General features: G+C 39.1%; 1 protein-coding gene and 1 pseudogene across 1 annotated transcript in view; one reads left to right on the forward strand and one right to left on the reverse strand.

Moving 5' to 3' along the window:
- The window catches only part of NSUN6 (NOP2/Sun RNA methyltransferase 6), a 72,095-nt gene that overhangs the window by 38,622 nt on the left and 14,263 nt on the right, over positions 1 to 19,210 (forward strand). The window contains exon 8 of the mRNA XM_007446559.1: positions 2,833 to 2,977. Coding sequence (XP_007446621.1) covers positions 2,833 to 2,977 — 145 coding nt within the window. The remainder of the gene's footprint in view (positions 1 to 2,832; positions 2,978 to 19,210) is intronic.
- Positions 12,781 to 15,273, reverse strand: LOC103081891 (mortality factor 4-like protein 1 pseudogene; annotated as a pseudogene).

Consider the following 19,210-nt stretch of genomic DNA (forward strand, 5'->3'; position numbering starts at 1 on the left):
CGAACCCGTGTCCCCTGCATCGGCAGGCGGGCTCTCAACCACTGTGCCACCAGGGAAGCCCCAGGTGATACATTTTTAAAAAAATTATTTATTTATTTATGGCTGTGTTGGGTCTTCGTTTCTGTGCGAGGGCTTTCTCTAGTTGTGGCAAGTGGGGGCCACTCTTCGTCGCGGTGCACGGGCCTCTCACTGTCGCAGTCTCTCTTGTTGTGGAGCACAAGCTCCAGACGCGCAGGCTCAGTAGTTGTGGCTCTCGGGCCTAGTTGCTCCGCGGCATGTGGGATCCTCCCAGACCAGGGCCCGAACCCGTGTTCCCTGCATTGGCAGGCAGATTCTCAACCACTGCGCCACCAGGGAAGCCCAGTGATACATTTTTGATCTATATTTGATGATGCTTAGGACTGTCAAGGGATTTACAAGCAATCTTGCACAGAAAATAGTTGGAAATTGTACTGTGTCAAGGATGAAATTGTAACTTTTCCCTTTCATTAGTGCAGATAACTTTAATTGTCCGAAGACTTCTGATGAAAGTTGTCATTTCTTACACATTCGTATTTGACACTATTAGAATTTCTGAAACATTCACAATGTCACAAATGGGGATAAAAATATGTAAATATAAAATTTTGTATTTTCAGTACATACGCTGAAGGCCTAAACCTGTCATCTCTGCACTATAAGTGTGTGTGTGTATATGTGTGTAAAATCCATACACTGTCTGTATGCTCTTTGCATATACATAGACACTTGCAGTAGCACTAATATAACCTCAGTGAGCAGCCTTCAATCTAAGAAAGATCTCCAATAGAAAAAGGTATTTGTCGTTTAAATATCGTGGAATTGATATCCGTGGTTCATTAGAGGAGATACACTTGCCTATTAACTTACCTTACTCTTTGTCGAAAAAGAATTTAAGGTGGTAACAGTAAAAAAAAAAACAAACAAAAAAACAAAAAACTCTTTGGGGAAAAAATGCATTAAATACCACCAGTGTGTAAAATGAACACAAAACAGAAGGGTTCATTTTATGGAATTGTGGTATTTAATGCAAATCATTTTTCAGTTTTCCTGAAAGCTCAAATGTAAAGATTATATGCTTTGAGGAAGTGATAATTATCCCCCTCACTTACGGTATGATATTTATTGTGTTTGCTTAAAAGTATATTCACTCAGAGGTATTTTCTGCTCTCCAGTAAGAAGTCTTTCCAAAGAGAGGCTGGATATTACAGGTGTGTGCATTCTCTGCTGGTTTTATAACGCTGTGTGAAAACAACCACACAGCCTCGGTGGCACTGCATCACCTCCGGAGTCTGGGATTCAATCGATGGCCCCCAGCCTGACTCTGGCACCTGATCAGCTGTGGGTTGGCCGGAGTTTCTCATGGCTTTGGGTGGGCTCACTCACTTGCGTTAGGCTCAGGTTGGCTCAGCTGAGGCCACTGGAATGTCTTGCCTCTGGTCCCTGCATCTCCTGCCCTCCTGTGGGGCTAGGGCACTAGCACAGCGGAGCGCAGTAGCTGAGGGTCAGCAGTGGCAGAGGACAAAGCAGAGCAAGGCCAGCGTTCCGCATCTCTCCTTGCATCACTCCTACTGTCATCCCATCAGCCAGTGCAAACCAGGTGGCCGAGCCCGACTCGGACCAGCCGGGTGTTGCAAGGTCAACGGCAGAGGGTGGGGATACATGGAGACTTGAAGAATTGGGGCCATTTAGGCAATCTCCCAGCGGGCCAGCACCCAGGAACCTGAACAGAAATATTTGAGCCAGAATTGAATCCCAGATTTTGTTAATACTTTCACTTTATCATTGTTGTTGATTTTTTTTGTTTGTTTGTTTGTAGTTAAGCAGAATTTTGTATAAGTGAGGCTTCCAGTCTTGTACTTTTGTAAGAGCAGCCTTCGGCCAGTGCAGTTTCTCCTTCACTGTAGTTACAGTGGAACCTTATTCTGGTGGGTTTTGCCTACTTTTCCAGTTCGGCTCACTTGAAGCGGTTTCCCTGTCCGTCGAGTTATTAACTGGACCTATGTCGGCCGCTAAACCTGGTGTCACATTCAAGAACATAATCAGCAAATCTTCAGTGTTGTAGTCTATGCAGTCAATGCGTATGTCACAACAAGGAGGAACAAAAGCAAAAAAAAATACATTGAAACATTTACATCACCATCTCTGCAGAACATTTCATGGTATGTTTTAAAATACCATGTGACTATCACAGCTCCTTCACAAAACTGTAGCCTCTTGTCTTTATTGACTTTGACTTAATCGAAGTGTTCCCATGTAAAATTATTTTTGAACTACTACCAGTGCAGAGCATTTTGCTATGATATACAGGCTTCTATTTTTCTGTCTTTAGTTGTCAGAATTCACATGAATTTTGTTACATGTATGTCTCTCAGAAAGTATTGGGATGAGGATTGATTTTACAAGTAACATTCATCTGTATCTCAGAAGGCAAATGTCTCAGAACGTTAGTTGATGCTCTTCCAGAGGTGAGCAAGGCACATCAAATTGGTGATTTTTTAATATTTATCTCAAATGGGTATTTTAAAGTTTCTTTAGAAGATTGCAAACACTGCTTTTGCTTTTGAGTTTTGCGGATTAAAAGTAGATGGGCATTATAAGAAAATTATCTGGCAAGATTGTGTTCTTTAAAAGGTAAGACTTAAGTATTGGATGTAAATTTGATATTCATTTGGATGATGACTTCAGCTTTAAAACTGGGGATAGGAGGAAAGTGGGGAAGACTATAATTGTTGTCCGTTTTTCTCATTATTAATAACTTTCATGACTGCTTTGGATTTTTACTTTTTTATGTGTTTGTTTTGTTTTTTTTAGGGAGAAGTGATAGCACTGGATAAAATATCCAGCAAAGTAGAAAAAATAAAGCAGAATGCGTTATTGTTAGGGCTAAATTCCATCAGGGCATTTTGCTTCGACGGAACAAAGGCCCTTAAACTTGATATGGTTAAGGACACAGATGGTGAGTTAAATTTTATCTTTTCAAGGCTTTTATAATTGGCATTTACAAACAGATTGTCAGATTTTGCTACCTATGTTCTAGCACCTAAATATCCATAGGGCCTTGGCATGGATCTAAGGTATTTTGCTGTAATAGATGTCTTCTTGCTTCTCATCTCATCTTTGAATATCAGGTTTTTAATACAGAATCAAACCTCCAAGACTTGGTCAAACTCTTTGTTCTTAACCTATTTGTTTTATTTTATTTTATTTTTTTATTGAAGTATAGTTGATTTACAGTGTTCTGTTAATTTCTGCTGTACAACAAAGTGATTCAATTATACATATATATATACATTTTTAAAAAATATTCTTTTCCATTATGGTTTACCACAGGATACTGAATATAGTTCTTTGTGCTATACAGTAGGATCTTGTTGTTTATCCATTCTATATATAAAAGCTTACATCTACTAACCCCAATCTCCCACTCCATCCCCTCCCCCAGCCCCTCCCCTTTGGCAACCACAAGTCTGTTCTCTATGTCCGTGAGTCTGTTTTGTAGATAGGTTCATTTGTGTCATATTTTAGATTCCACATTTAAGTGACATTATATGGTATTTGCTTTCTGACTTATTTCACTTAGTATGATAATCTCTAGTTGCATCCATGTTGCTGCAAATGGCATTGTTTCATTCTTTTTCTATGGCTGAATAGTATTCCATTGTATATATGTACCACATCTTCTTTATCCATTCCTCTGTCAGTGGACATTTAGGTTGTTTCCATGTGTTGGCTATTGTGAATAGTGCTGCTAGGAACATAGGGGTGCGTGTATCTCTTTGGATTAGAGTTTTCTCTGGATATATGCCCAGGGGTGGGGTTGCTGGATCATGTGGTGGCTCTATTTTTAGGTTTCTGAGGATTCTCCATACTGTTCTCCACAGTGGCTCTACCAATTTACATTTCCGCCAACTGTGTAGGAGGGTTCCCTTTTCTCCATATCCTCTCCAGCATTTGTTATTTGTAGAGGTTTTAATGATGGCCATTCTGACCGGTGTGAGGTGGTACCTCATTGTAGTTTTGATTTGCATTTCTCTAATAGTTTAGCAATGTTGAACATCTTTTCATATGCCTACTGTCCATTTGTATTTCCTCTTTGGAGAAATGTCTATTTAGGTCTTCTGCCCATTTTTTGATTGGGTTGTTTGTTTTCTTTTTGTTGTTGAGTTATTTGAGCTGTTTGTATATTTTGGAAATTAAACCCTTGTTGGTTGCATCATTTGCAGATATTTTCTCCCATTCTGTAGGTTGTCTTTTCGTTTTGTTGATTGTTTCCTTTGCTGTGCAAAAGCTTGTAAGTTTGATTAAGTCCCATTTGTTTATTTTTGTTTTTATTTCTGTCACCTTGGGAGACTGACCAAAGAAAACATTGGGATGACTTATGTCAGAGAATGTTTTGCCTATGATCTTTTCTAGGAGTTTTATGGTGTCATGTCTTATGTTTAAGTCTTTAAGCCATTTTGAGTTTATTTTTTGAGTATGATGTGAGGGAGTGTTCTAACTTCACTGATTTACATGTGACTGTCTAACTTTCCCAGCACCACTTGCTGAAGAGACTGTCTTTTTCCCATTGTATATTCTTGCCTCATGTGTCAAAGCTGTGTGATTGACCGTAGTTGTGTGGGTTTATTTCTGGGCTCTCTGTTCTGTTACGTTGATCCATATGTCTGTTTGTTGTGCCAGTACCATGCTGTTTTGATTACTGTAGCTTTGTAGTATTGTCTGAAGTCTGGGAGGGTTATGCCTTCTGCTTTGTTCTTTTATTTCAGGATTGCTTTGGCAATTCTGGGTCTTTGATGGTTCCATATGAATTTTAGGATTATTTGTTCTAGTTCTGTGAAAAATGTCATGAGTAATTTGATAGGGATCGCATTAAATCTGTAGATTGGGTAGTATGGCCATTTTTTTTTTTTTTTTTTTTTTTTTTTTTTTGCTGTATGCGGGCCTCTCACTGTTGTGGCCTCTCCCATTGTGGAGCGCAGGCTCCGGATGCGCAGGCTCAGTGGCCATGGCTCACGGGCCCAGCTGCTCTGCGGCATGTGGGATCTTCCTGGACCGGGGCACGAACCCGTGTCCCCTGCATCGGCAGGCGGACTCTCAACCACTGCGCCACCAGGGAAGCCCAGTATGGCCATTTTAACAATATTAAATCTCATCCAAGAGCATGGAATATTTCTTTGAATCATCTTCAGTTTCCTTTTTTAATGTTTTATAGTTCTCAGTGTATAAGTCTTTCACCTCCTTGGTCAGGTTTATTTAGTATTTTACTTTTGGGGGTGTGATTTTGAAAGGTATTGGTTTTCTGTTTGTTTGTTTGTTTGTTTTTACATTCCCTTTCTGCTATTTCGTTGTTAGTGTAAAGAAATACAACTGATTTCTGTTTTATCCTGCTAACTTCCTGAATTTCTTTATCAGTTCTAGTAGTTTTTGTGTGGAGTTTTTAGGGTTTTCTGTATATAGAATCACGTCATTTGCGTATAATGACAGTTTTATCTCTTCCATTCTAATTTGGATACCTTTTATTTCTTTTTCTTGTCTGATTGCTGTGGCTAAGACTTCCAGTACTATGTTGAACAGAGGTGGTGAGAGTGGGCATCCTTGTCTTGTTCCAGATTATAGTGGGAAGGCTGTCAGCTTTTCACTGTTGAGTATTATATTAGCTGTGGGTTTGTCATAAATAGCTTTTATTATGTTGAGATATGTTCCCTCTGCACCCACTTTGGTAAGAGTTTTTATCATGAATCCATGTTGAATTTTGTTAGATGCTTTTTCTGCATGTATTGAAATGATCATATGGGTTTTGTTTTTTCTGTTGTTGATGTGGTGTATCACATTGATTTGCATATGTTGGACCATCCTTGTGAACTTGGGATGAATCCCTCTTGGTTGTGGTGTATGATCTTTTTTATGTGTTGTTGGGTTCAGTTTGGTAATATTTTGTTGAGAATTTTTGCATCTATATTCATCAAAGATTTTGGCCTGTAATTTTCTTTTTTAGTGGTTTTCATATCAGGGTGATGGTGGCTTCATAGAATGTCTTTGGGAGTGTTCCGTCCTCTGCAATTTTTTGGAAGAGTTGGAGAAGGATCGGTAAGAGTTCTTCTTTGTATGTTTGGTAGAATTCACCTGTGAAGCCATCTGGTCCTGGACTTTGGTTTGTAGGCAGTTTTAAAATTACAGATTCTATTGATATTTCACTTCTAGTGATCAGTCTGTTCAAATTATCTATTTCTTGATTCAGTTTTGGTGGACTGAATGTTTCTAGAAACTTGTCCATTTCTTCTAGGTTGTTGAATTTGTTGGCATATAATTGTTCATAGTATTCCCTTATTTTTTTTTGTATTTCTGTAGTGTTGGTTGTTATGTCTCCTTTTTCATTTCTTATTTAGTTTATTTGGGTTCTCTCTCTTTTCTTCTTGGTGAGCCTGGCAAGAGGTTTGTCAGTCTTGTTTATTACCCTTTCAAAGAACCAGCTCTTGGTTTTATTGACTTTTTTTTTCCTGTTGTTTTTAATCTCTATTTTATTTATTTCTCCTCTGATCTTTATTTATACCTTCCTAATGCTGACTTTAGGTTTTGTTTGTTCTTCTTTTTCTAATTCTTTTAAGTGTTAACCTATTTGTTTTAGTTTCATATTACAACTCAGAAAGCTGAGATTTGAGACAAACCTTTCAGTTTTATGATTCTTCATTTTTCTTGAGGAATTGGGGATATAGAGCCAGAAGGGAAAAACTGCCACATATCTTGTTTTGGAATAAAATAATACAGTAGTTAAATTGCTCTATTTCTCTCTCTTTGTCTCTATTTCGATTTGGTTTCATAAATTATTCGAGAAACTTGCATATTTTAATGAAGTAATTGGCATTAGTTTCTCTAGAATGTTCATTGATTAAAGATGCTATTTGATTCATGATGACTTTTTAAAAATTAATTTACTTATTTTTAAATTTTCTTTTATATTGGAGTATATTTGTTTTTTTTTGTTTTTTTGCGGTACGTGGGCCTCTCACTGTTGTGGCCTCTCCCGTTGCGGAGCACAGGCTCCGGACGCGCAGGCCCAGCGGCCATGGCACACGGGCCCAGCCGCTCCGCGGCATGCGGGATCCTCCCAGACCGGGGCATGAACCCGTGTTCCCTGCATCGGCAGGCGGACTCTCAACCACTGCGCCACCAGGGAAGCCCCTGTATTGGAGTATATTTGATTTACAATGTTGTGTTCGTTTCAGGTGTACAGCAGAGTGCTTTAGTTATACGTATACCCACGTATCTATTCTTTTCCAGGATTCATGATGACTTTTAAAATGCCTGCTACATCAGTAGTAATGTGAAAATCCACATACCTTTAAGAAATTATTTTGTAACTTCTGCCTAATATGTAGTAAGTCACACGTGATTAAGAAGCCAAAACAAATGAAGGACATGGAATACTTGCCAGAAAAACAGGGACTATCCTGAAGAAGCGTGGGAGCAGGTCGGATTGAATTGCTTAATTACATGACAACAATGTGTCACGGTCAGTGGCTTGTCAGCCGTAAAGTGTTAGCCAGGGGCTTGCAGGAGTTTATATCAGTGTGTAGGCTAGGGGGCTGTACCAGAGAGACCCAAAATACAGTGACTTAGAAAAGATAGAAGCGTTTTTTGGTTTTCTTGTTTGTTTTTGTCTCACTGGAAAGTTAAAGAGGTGGACATCCAATGCTGGGAGCTTCATCTCTGGGTCCAAGACAGCTGTTCCAGTTTTTATCCCAGGGGGTAGGGGAAGGGACTGGGAGATGCACAAGACCTGGATGTGGGGTGCATATCCCGCCGGCCACAACTTAGTCGTTTGATCAGCTTAGCTGCAAGGGGGGCTGGAAAACGTAGTCTTCAGCTGTGTTGCCATGTGTCCAGTTCACACCATTTCTATAGAAGAAGAGGATAATTGTTATTGAAGAACAAATAGCAGTCTGCCAAAAGCTTTGTACTGTTAAAAGTGGAGATGGGGCTTCCCTGGTGGCGCGGTGGTTGAGAATCCGCCTGCCGATGCAGGGGACACGGGTTCGTGCCCCAGTCCGGGAGGATCCCACGTGCCATGGAGCTGCTGGGCCCGTGAGCCATGGCCACTGAGCCTGCGCATCCGGAGCCTGTGCTCCACAGCGGGAGAGGCCATAACATTGAGAGGCCTGCGTACCGCAAAAGCAAAAACAACAAAACAAAACAGCAAAAAAAAAGTGGAGATAGTGACTGTTTCCATTTTTTTCTTTTATTCATCGGTAAAATTTTTCTTCCCCCTTTAAAGTAAGTAAAAGAGCTTGAAAGCCTCTGAGTGGGTAGGTGAGGTGCATAGTATAAGGTGCAAGGAGTGATCCAGTAACTGTATACTAGCATCATGCTATGTGGTAGTTTTCCTACACAATTTGTTCTGCTTATGTTCTGCTGTTATCCACATCGTGCCACCACTTAGTGATGAAAACCACAGTAATCATTTCATTATCATTATTCACAATTCTGGGGGCTGACCAGACCCTCAGATAGATGGTTCTTACTTGCAGTATCTCGTGCAGTTGCGGTCATGTTGTAGTGGAGGGAGATGTCATCTTGAAGGTGCTCTCTTTCACATACACATCGGGAGGATGATGGTGGCTCTCAGCTGGGACCTCTCCACGTGTCCTGGATACTCTCAGCGTGTTGGTTGGGTGGGTTTCGAGGGCGAATGTTGGAGTAGCCCCAGGCAGCAGCCATGTCCCCATTTATGACCTATTCCAGAAGTCACTTAGCATCGATTCTGCTGTTGCCCAGAATAAAGGAGAAGGAATATTACATCCCACCTCTTTTGTCACTGTGGTGAGTGTCAGTGTCAGATTGTAAGAATGTATGGAATGGATGATATTGTGGCAGCCATCTTTGGGAAGTATAATTGCTTTCACAGCTGTAAACTATTTTTACTAAAAAAAAAAAAATATTTATTTGGCTGCACCGGGTCTTTAGTTGCGGTACACAGGATCTTTAGTTGCGGTGTGTGGGGTCTTTGGTTGCGGCATGCGGGATCTTAGTTGCGACATGTGGGATCTAGTTCCCTGACCAGGGTTTGAACGCAGGCCCCCTGCCGTGGAAGCATGGAGTCTTAACTGCTGGACCACTGGGGAAGTCCCAGATTATTTTTATTTTTAGTCATACATTTTTATATGCATAATGGGTTGTTAGCTGAACACAGGAAGGATAAGAAATACTGACTTGAAAATGCAAGAGTGTAAAAGTAGTAATGATTCTGCAAATTTACATCAAGGTGATTTTCACCAGTTCTATAGATTGCAGTAAATATGATTAAAATTCTTATATAGCGTTCTAAGGTGATTTCAATGCTACAGAAAATCTAAAAAGAGAGAACAGAATGAGCTGTATGTTCAGTTGGGCTATTATTTATTAGGAATAGAGGTTATCCACATCTGTAATGTTTTAGTTACTTATAAGGGGCAGCCTGAATCCAGTCTTGTCCCTCAGAAGGAAACATCGTTTTCTAGTACCTAATGTAAGTATTCCAAACATCAGTCCTTGGCAGTTTTTGTTTATTTTTGATGCTGAGGCAAACGTTTCTAGTATTTAACGTTTTTGAAAAATTACTTTTTCTTTCGTAATTTTAAATTATGTCAACCTATATCATTTGTTAAATGGGAGAAAAAAAATTTTTTTCTTCATATTCAAGGATGAGTAATGTTCTAGTATATGGATAATACCACATTTTATTTATTCATTCATCAGTTGATGGACATTTGGGTTCTTTCCCTTTTTTGTCTGTTATGAATAATGTTGCTATGAACATTTGTGTGTAAGTTTTTGTGTGTTTTATCTCTTGAGTATATACCTAGAATTGGGATTGCTGGATCATATGGTAACCCTGTGTTTAACCTTTAACAGAATTGTTGGACTGTTTTACAAAGCAGTTTGCAGCATTTTTCATTCCACTAGCAATGTACTGAGGGTTCATATTTCTCCATATCCTCACCAGCACTTAATATCTGTCTCTTTGATTATTGATATCTTGGTAAGTGTGAAGTGGAATCTCATTGTGGTTTTCATTTTTATTTACTAGGAGCAGATTTCCCAGATGGCTAATAATGTTAATCATCTTTTCATGCGTTTATTGACCATTTTACATCTACTTGTCCATTCAGATCCTTTGCCCATATTTTAATTGGGTTGTGTTTTTATTATCAGGTTGTAAGTGTTCTTTATATATTCTAGCTATAAGTCCCTTATTAGATATATAATTTGCACATAGTTTATACCGTCTTGTCAGTTGTCCATTTACTTTCTTCATGATGTCATTTGAAGCACAAAGGTTTTCAAGGATGTCCATTTTATCTTTTATTGCTTATACTTTTGGTGTCAGATTCTAAGAGTTTTGTAGTATGACCTCTTACATATAGATGTAGAATTCTTTTTGATTTAATTTTTGTATATGGTGTGAGAAAAGAATCCAACTTTATTCTTTTTCATGAAGATATCCAGTTGCCCCAGCATGATTTGTTGAAAAGACTATTTTGCTCCACTGAATTGTCTTGGTACACTTTTCGAAAATCAGTTGACTGGCAATGTAAGGGTTCATTTCTGGACTCTCAGTTCTCTTGCATTGATTGATATTTCTGTCCTTAAGCTGATAACACTGCCTTAATTACAATAGCTCTGTAGTAAATTTTCATTTGCAAATAAAGATAGGTCAGTTTCTTCTTTGCTAACCTGGATGCCTTTTGTTTCATTTTGTTGCCTAATTGCCCTTGCTAGAACCTTAGTACAGTGTTGAATAGAAGTGGTAACAGAGAACATCCATGTCTGATGTTCCTGATTAGTCTTTTTTCAAGTGGCTTGGAATTGTAGGTTTGTTATAGAGAGCCTTTATCAGGTTGAGAAATTACACGACTATTTCTAGTTTGTTGGATATTTTAGATCATGAAATGGTGTTGGATTTTGCCAAGTGCTTCTTCTGTCTTATTCAGATGATCATGTGGTTTTTGACCTTTATTCAGTTACTTTTCAGATTTGGAATCCACCTTGCATTCCTGAGATAAATGCCACTTGGTCGTAGTGTATAATGCTTTTCATCTATTGGATTACATTTGCTTGTATTTTACTGAGGATATTCCATATTTGTAAGAGATACTGGTCTGTGGTTTTCATTCTTGTGATATCTTTGTTGGGTTTTGGTTTCAGAGTAAGACTGGTCTCGTAGACTGAGTTGGAAATTATTCTTTTCTCTTATGTTTCTGAAAGAATTTGTGAAGACTTGGTATTATTTAAAAGTTTGGTGGATTCATCAGTGAAGTCAGCTGGGCCCGGGGTTTTTTTTTTGTGGGATTTAAAAAAGTTACTAATTCAGTCTCTTTACTTACTATAGGTTTATTCAGATTTTCTCTTTCTTCTTGTATCAATTTTTATAGTTTGTATCTTTCTAGTAACTTGTCCATTTCATTTATCTATACAGTTTATAGTATTCCTTTATAATCACTTTTCTTTCTGTAAGATCAGTAGCAATATCCCCTGTTAATTACTGATTTTAGTATTTTGAGTCTTCTCTCTTGGTCAGTCTAATTAAAGTTTTGTCAATGTTGTTGATTTTTTTTCAAAGAACCAATTTTCAGCTTTGTTGATTCTTGTTTTTCTTTACTCTGTTTCATTTCTGCTCTAATTTTTTTATTTAAAAATTTCAGTTTTATGTTGGACTATAGTTGATTTACAATGTTGTATTAGTTTCAGGTGTACAGCAGAGTGATTCAGTTATACATATACATATATCTGTTCTTTTTAAATTCTCTTCCCATTTAGGTTATTACAGAATATTGAGCAGAGTTCCCAGTGCTATACAGTAGGACCTTGTTGGTTATCTATTTTAAATATAGTCGTGTGTATATGTCAATCCCAATCTCCCAATTTATCCGTCCCCCAACCTTTACCCTTTGGTAACAGTAAGTTTGTTTTTGAAGTCTGTGAGTCTGTTTCTGTTTTGTAAATAACTTCATTTGTATCATTTTTTTTAGATTCCACATATAAGTGATATCATATATTTGTCTTTCTCTGTCTGATGTACCTCACTTAGTATGATAATATCCAGGTCCATCCATGTTGCTGCAAATGGCATTATTTCTTTCTTTTCAATGGCTGAGTAATAGTCCATTGTATATATGTACCACATCTTCTTTTTTCTTTAATTTAAAGAAAAAATTTTTAAAAGATCTGAAAAACAATTTCTAAAAGATTGACTTTTCCAGAAAACTGTAGCTACACAGTGCATTGTATCTATCATGTTTAAACCTGCATTAGACACAAATACAAAAGCCATGAAACAAGCCACCATTCTTCAACAATCTGAGCAAAGATAAAATGCCTAAGGAACAACATGGATGACTTGCAAAGGATGGGCTCTTTAAGCACCATAAAGAAAAAGGGGGGGGGAGCACAAATGGATGAGTGTTTTCAGTTATATACACTGAATTGAACCTTTGGCACTAGGAATCAGGGCATTTTGTCATATAGCATTAACACATGATAAAAGTGTGTGGTGGCAAAGGAATAGAACCACCAGCATTCAAACGCAGCTTTGTCAACTAAGCAATAAAATACAGTAGGTCTTTCTGTTGTCCATCATTGAATACACTGGTAGCAACTTTGAAATGAAAGAAAAGAAAACTGTAATTCCTTTCATTTTCTCTGTTTAAATATCAAACAGAAAACAAACATCAATTCTGTTATACACTAACATTTCCAAAATACCTCATTTGTACAAGAGAAGGACTAAGAAACAAAAATGCGTTTACAGACATCCAAACGTGAGTATAAGCACCTCACATCAGCTTTCTGATGATACTCAGGAGGAGCCACTTGGTTAATCGCTGGCACTAAACAGAGTTGCAGAGTTCTTTGCCAGGTGTTTTAGGAAATCATGAAGATAATTCAGTAATAAAGCAAGGCTCTTCTCATCCAGAGGTGTATGGGCCAACATTGCTCCAGTTTGTACAGATAATCTCAGTAGATGTGGTGCTCCATGCACGTGGGACATGGGCGTCATCAGGGTGATCTGCGAGGATTTCAGCATACTGTGGTCTCTCATGCTTGCCGAGCAGCTGAGTGCCCAACATTACATTGAAGTATTCCTTTATCTCTGCCACAACTTCATTAACAGCGTACTCCTTGTTATCTGTGTTTCCTTGAGATTTCTTGGAATTTGCGTAATCCGCTAGAATGGAATCCACATTCTTCTTGGCAGGAAGATAAAGAGCTGGGTTTTTTTTTTTACATCTTTATTGGAGTATAATCGCTTTACAATGGTGTGTTAGTTTCTGCATTATAACAAAGTGAATCAGTTATACATATACATATGTTCCCATATCTCTTCCCTCTTGCATCTCCCTCCCTCCCTCCTACCCTCCCTATCCCACCCCTCTAGGTGGTCACAAAGCTCGGTGCTGATCTCCCTGTGCTATGCGGCTGCTTCCCACTAGCTATCTGTTTTACGTTTGGTAGTGTATATATGTCCATGCCTCTCTCTCGCTTTGTCACAGCTCACCCTTCCCCCTCCCCATATCCTCAAGTCCATTCTCTAGTAGGTCTGTGTCTTTATTCCTGTCTTACCCCTAGGTTGTTCATGACATTTTTTTTTCTTAAATTCCATATATATGTGTTAGCATACGGTATTTGTCTTTCTCTTTCTGACTTCACTCTGTATGGCAGACTTTAGGTCCATCCACCTTATTACAAATAGCTCAATTTCATTTCTTTTTATGGCTGAGTAATATTCCATTGTATTATATGTGCCACATCTTCTTTATCCATTCATCTGATGATGGACAGTTAGGTTGTTTCCATCTCTGGGCTATTGTAAATAGAGCTGCAATGAACATTTTGGTACGTGACTCCTTTTGCATTATGGTTTTCTCAGGGTATATGCCCAGTAGTGGGATTGCTGGGTCATATGGTAGTTCTATTTGTAGTTTTTTTAAGGAACCTCCATACTGTTCTCCATAGTGGTTGTACCAGTTTACTTCCCACCAGCAGTGTTGGAGGGTTCCCTTTGCTTCACACCCTCTCCGGCATTTGTTTGAAGACTTAAAAAATTTTTTTAAATTTATTTATTTGGTTGTGCCGGGTCTTAGTTGTGGCAGGTGGGCTCCTTAGCTGTGGCATGCGAACTCTTAGTTGTGGCATGCATGTGGGATCTAGTTCCCTGACCTGGGATCCAACCTGGGCCCCCTGCATTGGGAGCATGGAGTCTTAACCACTGGGCCACCAGGGAAGTCCCTGTTTGTAGACTTTGATCATGGCCGTTCTGACTGGTGTGAGGTGGTAACTCATTGTAGTTTTGATTTTCATTTCTCTGATAATTACTGATGTTGAGCATCTTTTCATGTGCTTTTTGGCTCTCTGTATGTCTTTGGAGAAATGTCGATTTAGATCTTGTGCCCATTTATTGATTGGGTGGTTTGTTTTTTTGCCATAGAGCTGCATGAGCTGTTTTTATATTTTGGAGATTAATCCCTGTTGGTCACATCATTTACAAATATTTTCTCCCATACTGTGGGTTATCTTTTCGTTTTGTTGATGGTTGCCTTTGCTGTGCAGAAGCTTTTGAATTTAATTAGGTCCCATTTGTTTGTTTTTGTTTTTATTTCTGTTACTCTAGGAGACGGATCAAAAAAGATACTGCTTGAATTTATGTCAAAGAGTGTTCTTACTGTGTTTGCCTCCAAGAGTTGGATTGTATCCGGTCTTACATTTAGGTCTTTAACTCATTTTGAGTTTATCTTTGTGCATGGTGTTAGAAAATGTTCTAATTTCATTTTTTACATGTAGCTGTCCAGTTTTCCCTGCACCATTTATTGAAGACACTGTCTTGTCTCCATTGTATAGTCTTGCCTCCTTTGTCGTAGATCAATTGATCATAGGTGCATGGGTTTATTTCTGGACTTTCTGTCGTGTTCCGTTGATCTGTATTTCTGTTTTTTGTGCCAGTTCCATACTGTTTTGATTACAGTAGCTTTGTAGTATAGTGTGAAGTCAGGGAGCCTGATTCTTCCAGCTTTGTTTTTCTTTCTCAAGATTGCTTTGGCTATTCAGAATTTTTTGTGTCTCCATAGAAATTTTAAATTTTTTTGTTTTTAGTTCTGTGAAAAATGCCATTGATAATTGGATAGGGATTGCATTGAATCTGTAGATTGCCTTGGGTTGTATATCTGTATATTGCCTGACTCTTCCAACCCAAGAATATGGTATATCTTTCCTCTGTGTCATCTTCGATCAGTTTTTCGTAGTTTTCAGAGTACAGGTCTTTGTCTCTTTAGGTAGGTTTATCCGTAGGTATTTTATTCTTTTTGATGCGATGGTAAATGGGATTGTTTCTTTAATTTCTGTTTCTGGACTTTCATTGTTAGTGTATAGAAATGCAGCAGATTCTATGTTTTAATTTTGTATTCTGCAGCTTTACCGAATTCATTAATGAGCTCTAGTAGTTTTCTGGTAGTATCTTTATGATTTTCTATGTATAGTGACAGTTTTACTTCTTCTTTTCCAATTTGGATGCCTTTTATATCTTTTTCTTCTCTGATTGCTGTGGCTAGTACTTCCACAACTATGTTCAATAAAAGTGGTGAGAGTGGACATCCTTGTCTTGTTCCTGATCTTAGAGGAAGTGCTTTCAGCTTTCCATCATTGAGAATGAGGTTTGCTGTGGATTTGTCATATACTGCCTTTATTATGTTGAAGTGAGTTCCCTCTATGCCCACTTTCTGGAGAGTTTTCATCATAAATGGGTGTTGAATTTTGTCAAAAGCTTTTTCTGCATCTATTGAGATGATCATATGGTTTTCATTTTTCACTTTGTTAATGTGGTGTATCGCACTGATTGATTTACAGATGTTGAAGAATCCTTGCATCCCTGGGATAAATCCCGTTTGGTCATGGTGTGTGATCTTTTTAATGTATTGTTGGATTTGGTTTGCTAGTATATTTGTTGAGGATTTTTGTATCTATGTTCATCAGTGATATTGGTCTGTAATTTTTTTTTTTTTTTTTGGTGGTATCTTTGTCTGGTTTTAGTATCAGGGTGATGGTGGCCTCATAGAATGAGCTTGGGAGTGTTCCTTCCTCTGCAGTTTTTTGCAGTAGTTCCAGAAGGATAGGTGTTAACTCTTCTGTAAATGTTTGATAGAATTTGCCTGTGAATCCATCTGGTCCTCTACTTTTTTTTTTTTTTAATAAATAAATAGACTTATTTATTTATCTTTATTTTTGGCTGCATTGGGTCTGCATTGTTGTGCGTGGGCTTTCTCTAGTTGCGGTGAGCGGGCTTCAGTAGTTGCAGCACACGGGCTCAGTAGTTGTGGCTCGCAGGCTCTAGAGCGCAGGCTTAGTAGTTGTGGTGCATGGGCTTAGTTGCTCCGCGGCATCTTCCTGCACCAGGGCTGGAACCCACGTCCCCTGCATTGGCAGGCAGATTGTCAACCATTGAGCCACCAGGGAAGCCCCTCCACTTTTGTTTGTTGGGAGGTTTCAATCACAGTTTCAATTTCAGTACTTGTGATTGGTCTGTTCATATTTTCTATTTCTTCCTGGTTCAGTTTTGGGAGACTGTGTTTTTCTAAGAGTTTGTCCATTTCTTCTAGTTTGTCCATTTTATTGGCATATAGTTGACTGTAGTAGTCTCTTATGATCCTTTATATTTCTGTGGTGTCCATTGCAACTTCTCCTTTTTCATTTCTAAGTTTATTCATCTGAGCCCTCTCCCTTTTTTCTTGGCAAGTCTGGCTAAAGATCTATTCTGCCATCTTGTCTCAACACCCCTCAAAAATTGAAAAAAAAAAAAAAAGTGCTTGTTACTGGTTCTTGTTTCCTCATCTCTCAAGCTGAGAACCGGTTTCCAGTAGGGCCTTGAGCCCACCGGTCAGGGCTACACGGTTTCCCTAGCTGAGCTTTGAGGTGAGAGGGAAAATGCACCCTCTTCTTCACTCCTCTGTCCTCTTCCCCACGATTGTGGCGTGGGGTGATTGGCACGGGGGTTGGAGACACACCTCTGCAGCCCCTTTTACCCCTGAGAGCTGCAGGCCACGCTGAAGTGACTGAGGCCCTGGTGTCGGGGGAGCCTCTCTGCTCTCATTTTTATTATGTTTTAAAATTATTTTTATTATTTTCTTCCGCTGCTTCATTTTTAGTTTGCTCATCTTTTTTCAGTGTCTTAAGAATGGAAGCCTAGGTTATTACTTTGAGACTTTTCTTTTTTTTTTTTTAATAAATCTATCTTTTTGGCTGTGTTGGGTCTTCGTCGCTGTGCAGACTTTCTCTAGTTGCGGCGATTGGGGGCTACTCTCCGTTGCGGTGTGCAGGCTTCTCACTGCAGTGGCTTCTCTTGTTGTGGAGCACGAGCTCTAGGCGTGTGGGCTTCAGCAGTTGTGACACACGGGCTCAGTAGTAGCAGTACGCCGGCTCTAGAGCGCAGGCTCAGTAATTGTGGCGCACGGGCTTAGTTGCTCCATGGCATGCAGGATCTTCCTGGACCAGGACTCGAACCCGTGTCCCCTGCATTGGCAGGTGGATTCTCAACCACTGCACCACCAGGGAAGTCCTGAGACTTTTCTTTTTAATGTAGGTACTTACAGCTGTAAATGTCCCTCTAAGCACTATTTCACTACTTCCCATAAGATTTGGTACATTGTGTTTTGTTTTCGTTCACGTCACAGCATTTTAGGATTTACCTGTGATTTCTTTGACCCACGGTTATTTAGGAGCATGTTTTTAAATTTCCACATACTTGGAATTTTCCAGATTTCTTTCTGTTACTGACTTCTGTTTTCATTCCATTTTGGTGGGAGAAGAAACGTGGTGTGAGTTTAACTTTTCAGATTTACTCAGCTTTGTCTTATGGCCTTGCATATGGTTTGTCTCCACGTGCACTGGAGAGGAATATGCGTTCTGTTACATAGTGTTTTCTATTAGGTCTAGTTGGTTTATAATGTTGAAGTGTTCTGTTTCCTGTTGGTCTTCTGCCTCTTTGTTCTTTTCATTAGTAGTAGTTCTGTTTTTAATTTTATGAGGAACTTCCATACTATTTTCCATAGTGGTTGCACCAGTTTACATTCCCACCAGCAATGCATGAGGGTTCCCTTTTCTCCACACCCCCATCAACGCCTATATCATCTCTTGTCTTTTTGATGACCTGTGGTTTTGATGTGCGTTTCCCTGATGATTTCCCTGATGACGTCTTGTCATGTGCCTGTTGGCCATCTGTATGTCTCACTTGGAAAAATGCCTGTTCAGGTTCTCTGCCCATTTTTTAATTGGGTGGTTTTGTTTTTTTGATACTGAGTTTTGTGAGTTCATTATATACTTTGGATATGATATTAACCCTTATCAGGCAGATCATTTGCTACCATTCTATAGATTGTCTTTTGGTTTTGTTGGTGGTTTCTTTCACTGTGCAAAAGCTTTTAGGTTTGATTAGGTGCCAATTGTTTATTTTTGCTTTTGTTTTCCTTGCCTGAGGTGAAACAGAATCGCTAAGACTTCTGTAAAGGAGTGTGCTGCCTGTGTTTTCTTCTAGTTGGTGTATGGTTTCTGGTCTTACATTTAGGACTTTTGTTCATTTTGATTTTGTTTTTATATAGGGTGTGAGAAAATGTTCTAACTTCATTCTTTTGCATATAGTTGTCCAGTTTTCCCCAAATCTCTTATTGAAGACTGTCTTTTCCCCCATTGTGTACTTTTGCTTCCCTTGTCATAGATTAATTGACTATAAGTGTGCGGATTTATTTCTGGGCTCTCCAGAAGTTTAGGGGCAAGGCTCCCTGGAGCTGGGATTCAGAACTCTAAGGAGGGGGTTTTACCTAGCTGCTGTGCCACGCAGGGTCCAGCTTGAGAGAGGGGGCTCTGACCACTTCATACGGATACTTAAGGGAAAAAGCTGGAAATTGTACCTGTCAAGGCAAAGGGCTGTTACTGGGCTTGTTTTGACAGAAACAGCAAGCCATCAGGAAGGATCAAGTCCCGTTCTCTACCACTTTTATCTTTCATCCTCTTCCCACCCCCATCGCTTCTCTGCCTCCTGTTGGTGAATCTTGAAGCCAACAGGCAAAGGAGAATTGTAGTTCACAGAGTTCCTCCCTCAGCATCACACAGCAGAGTAGAGGTGGGTAAACTTGGAGCTCAGAAGAATATAGCTTAATAACTAGCATATTTG

Source organism: Lipotes vexillifer, unplaced genomic scaffold (genome assembly GCF_000442215.2).
Source record: "Lipotes vexillifer unplaced genomic scaffold, Lipotes_vexillifer_v1.1 scaffold229, whole genome shotgun sequence".
Lineage (NCBI taxonomy): Eukaryota > Metazoa > Chordata > Mammalia > Artiodactyla > Lipotidae > Lipotes > Lipotes vexillifer.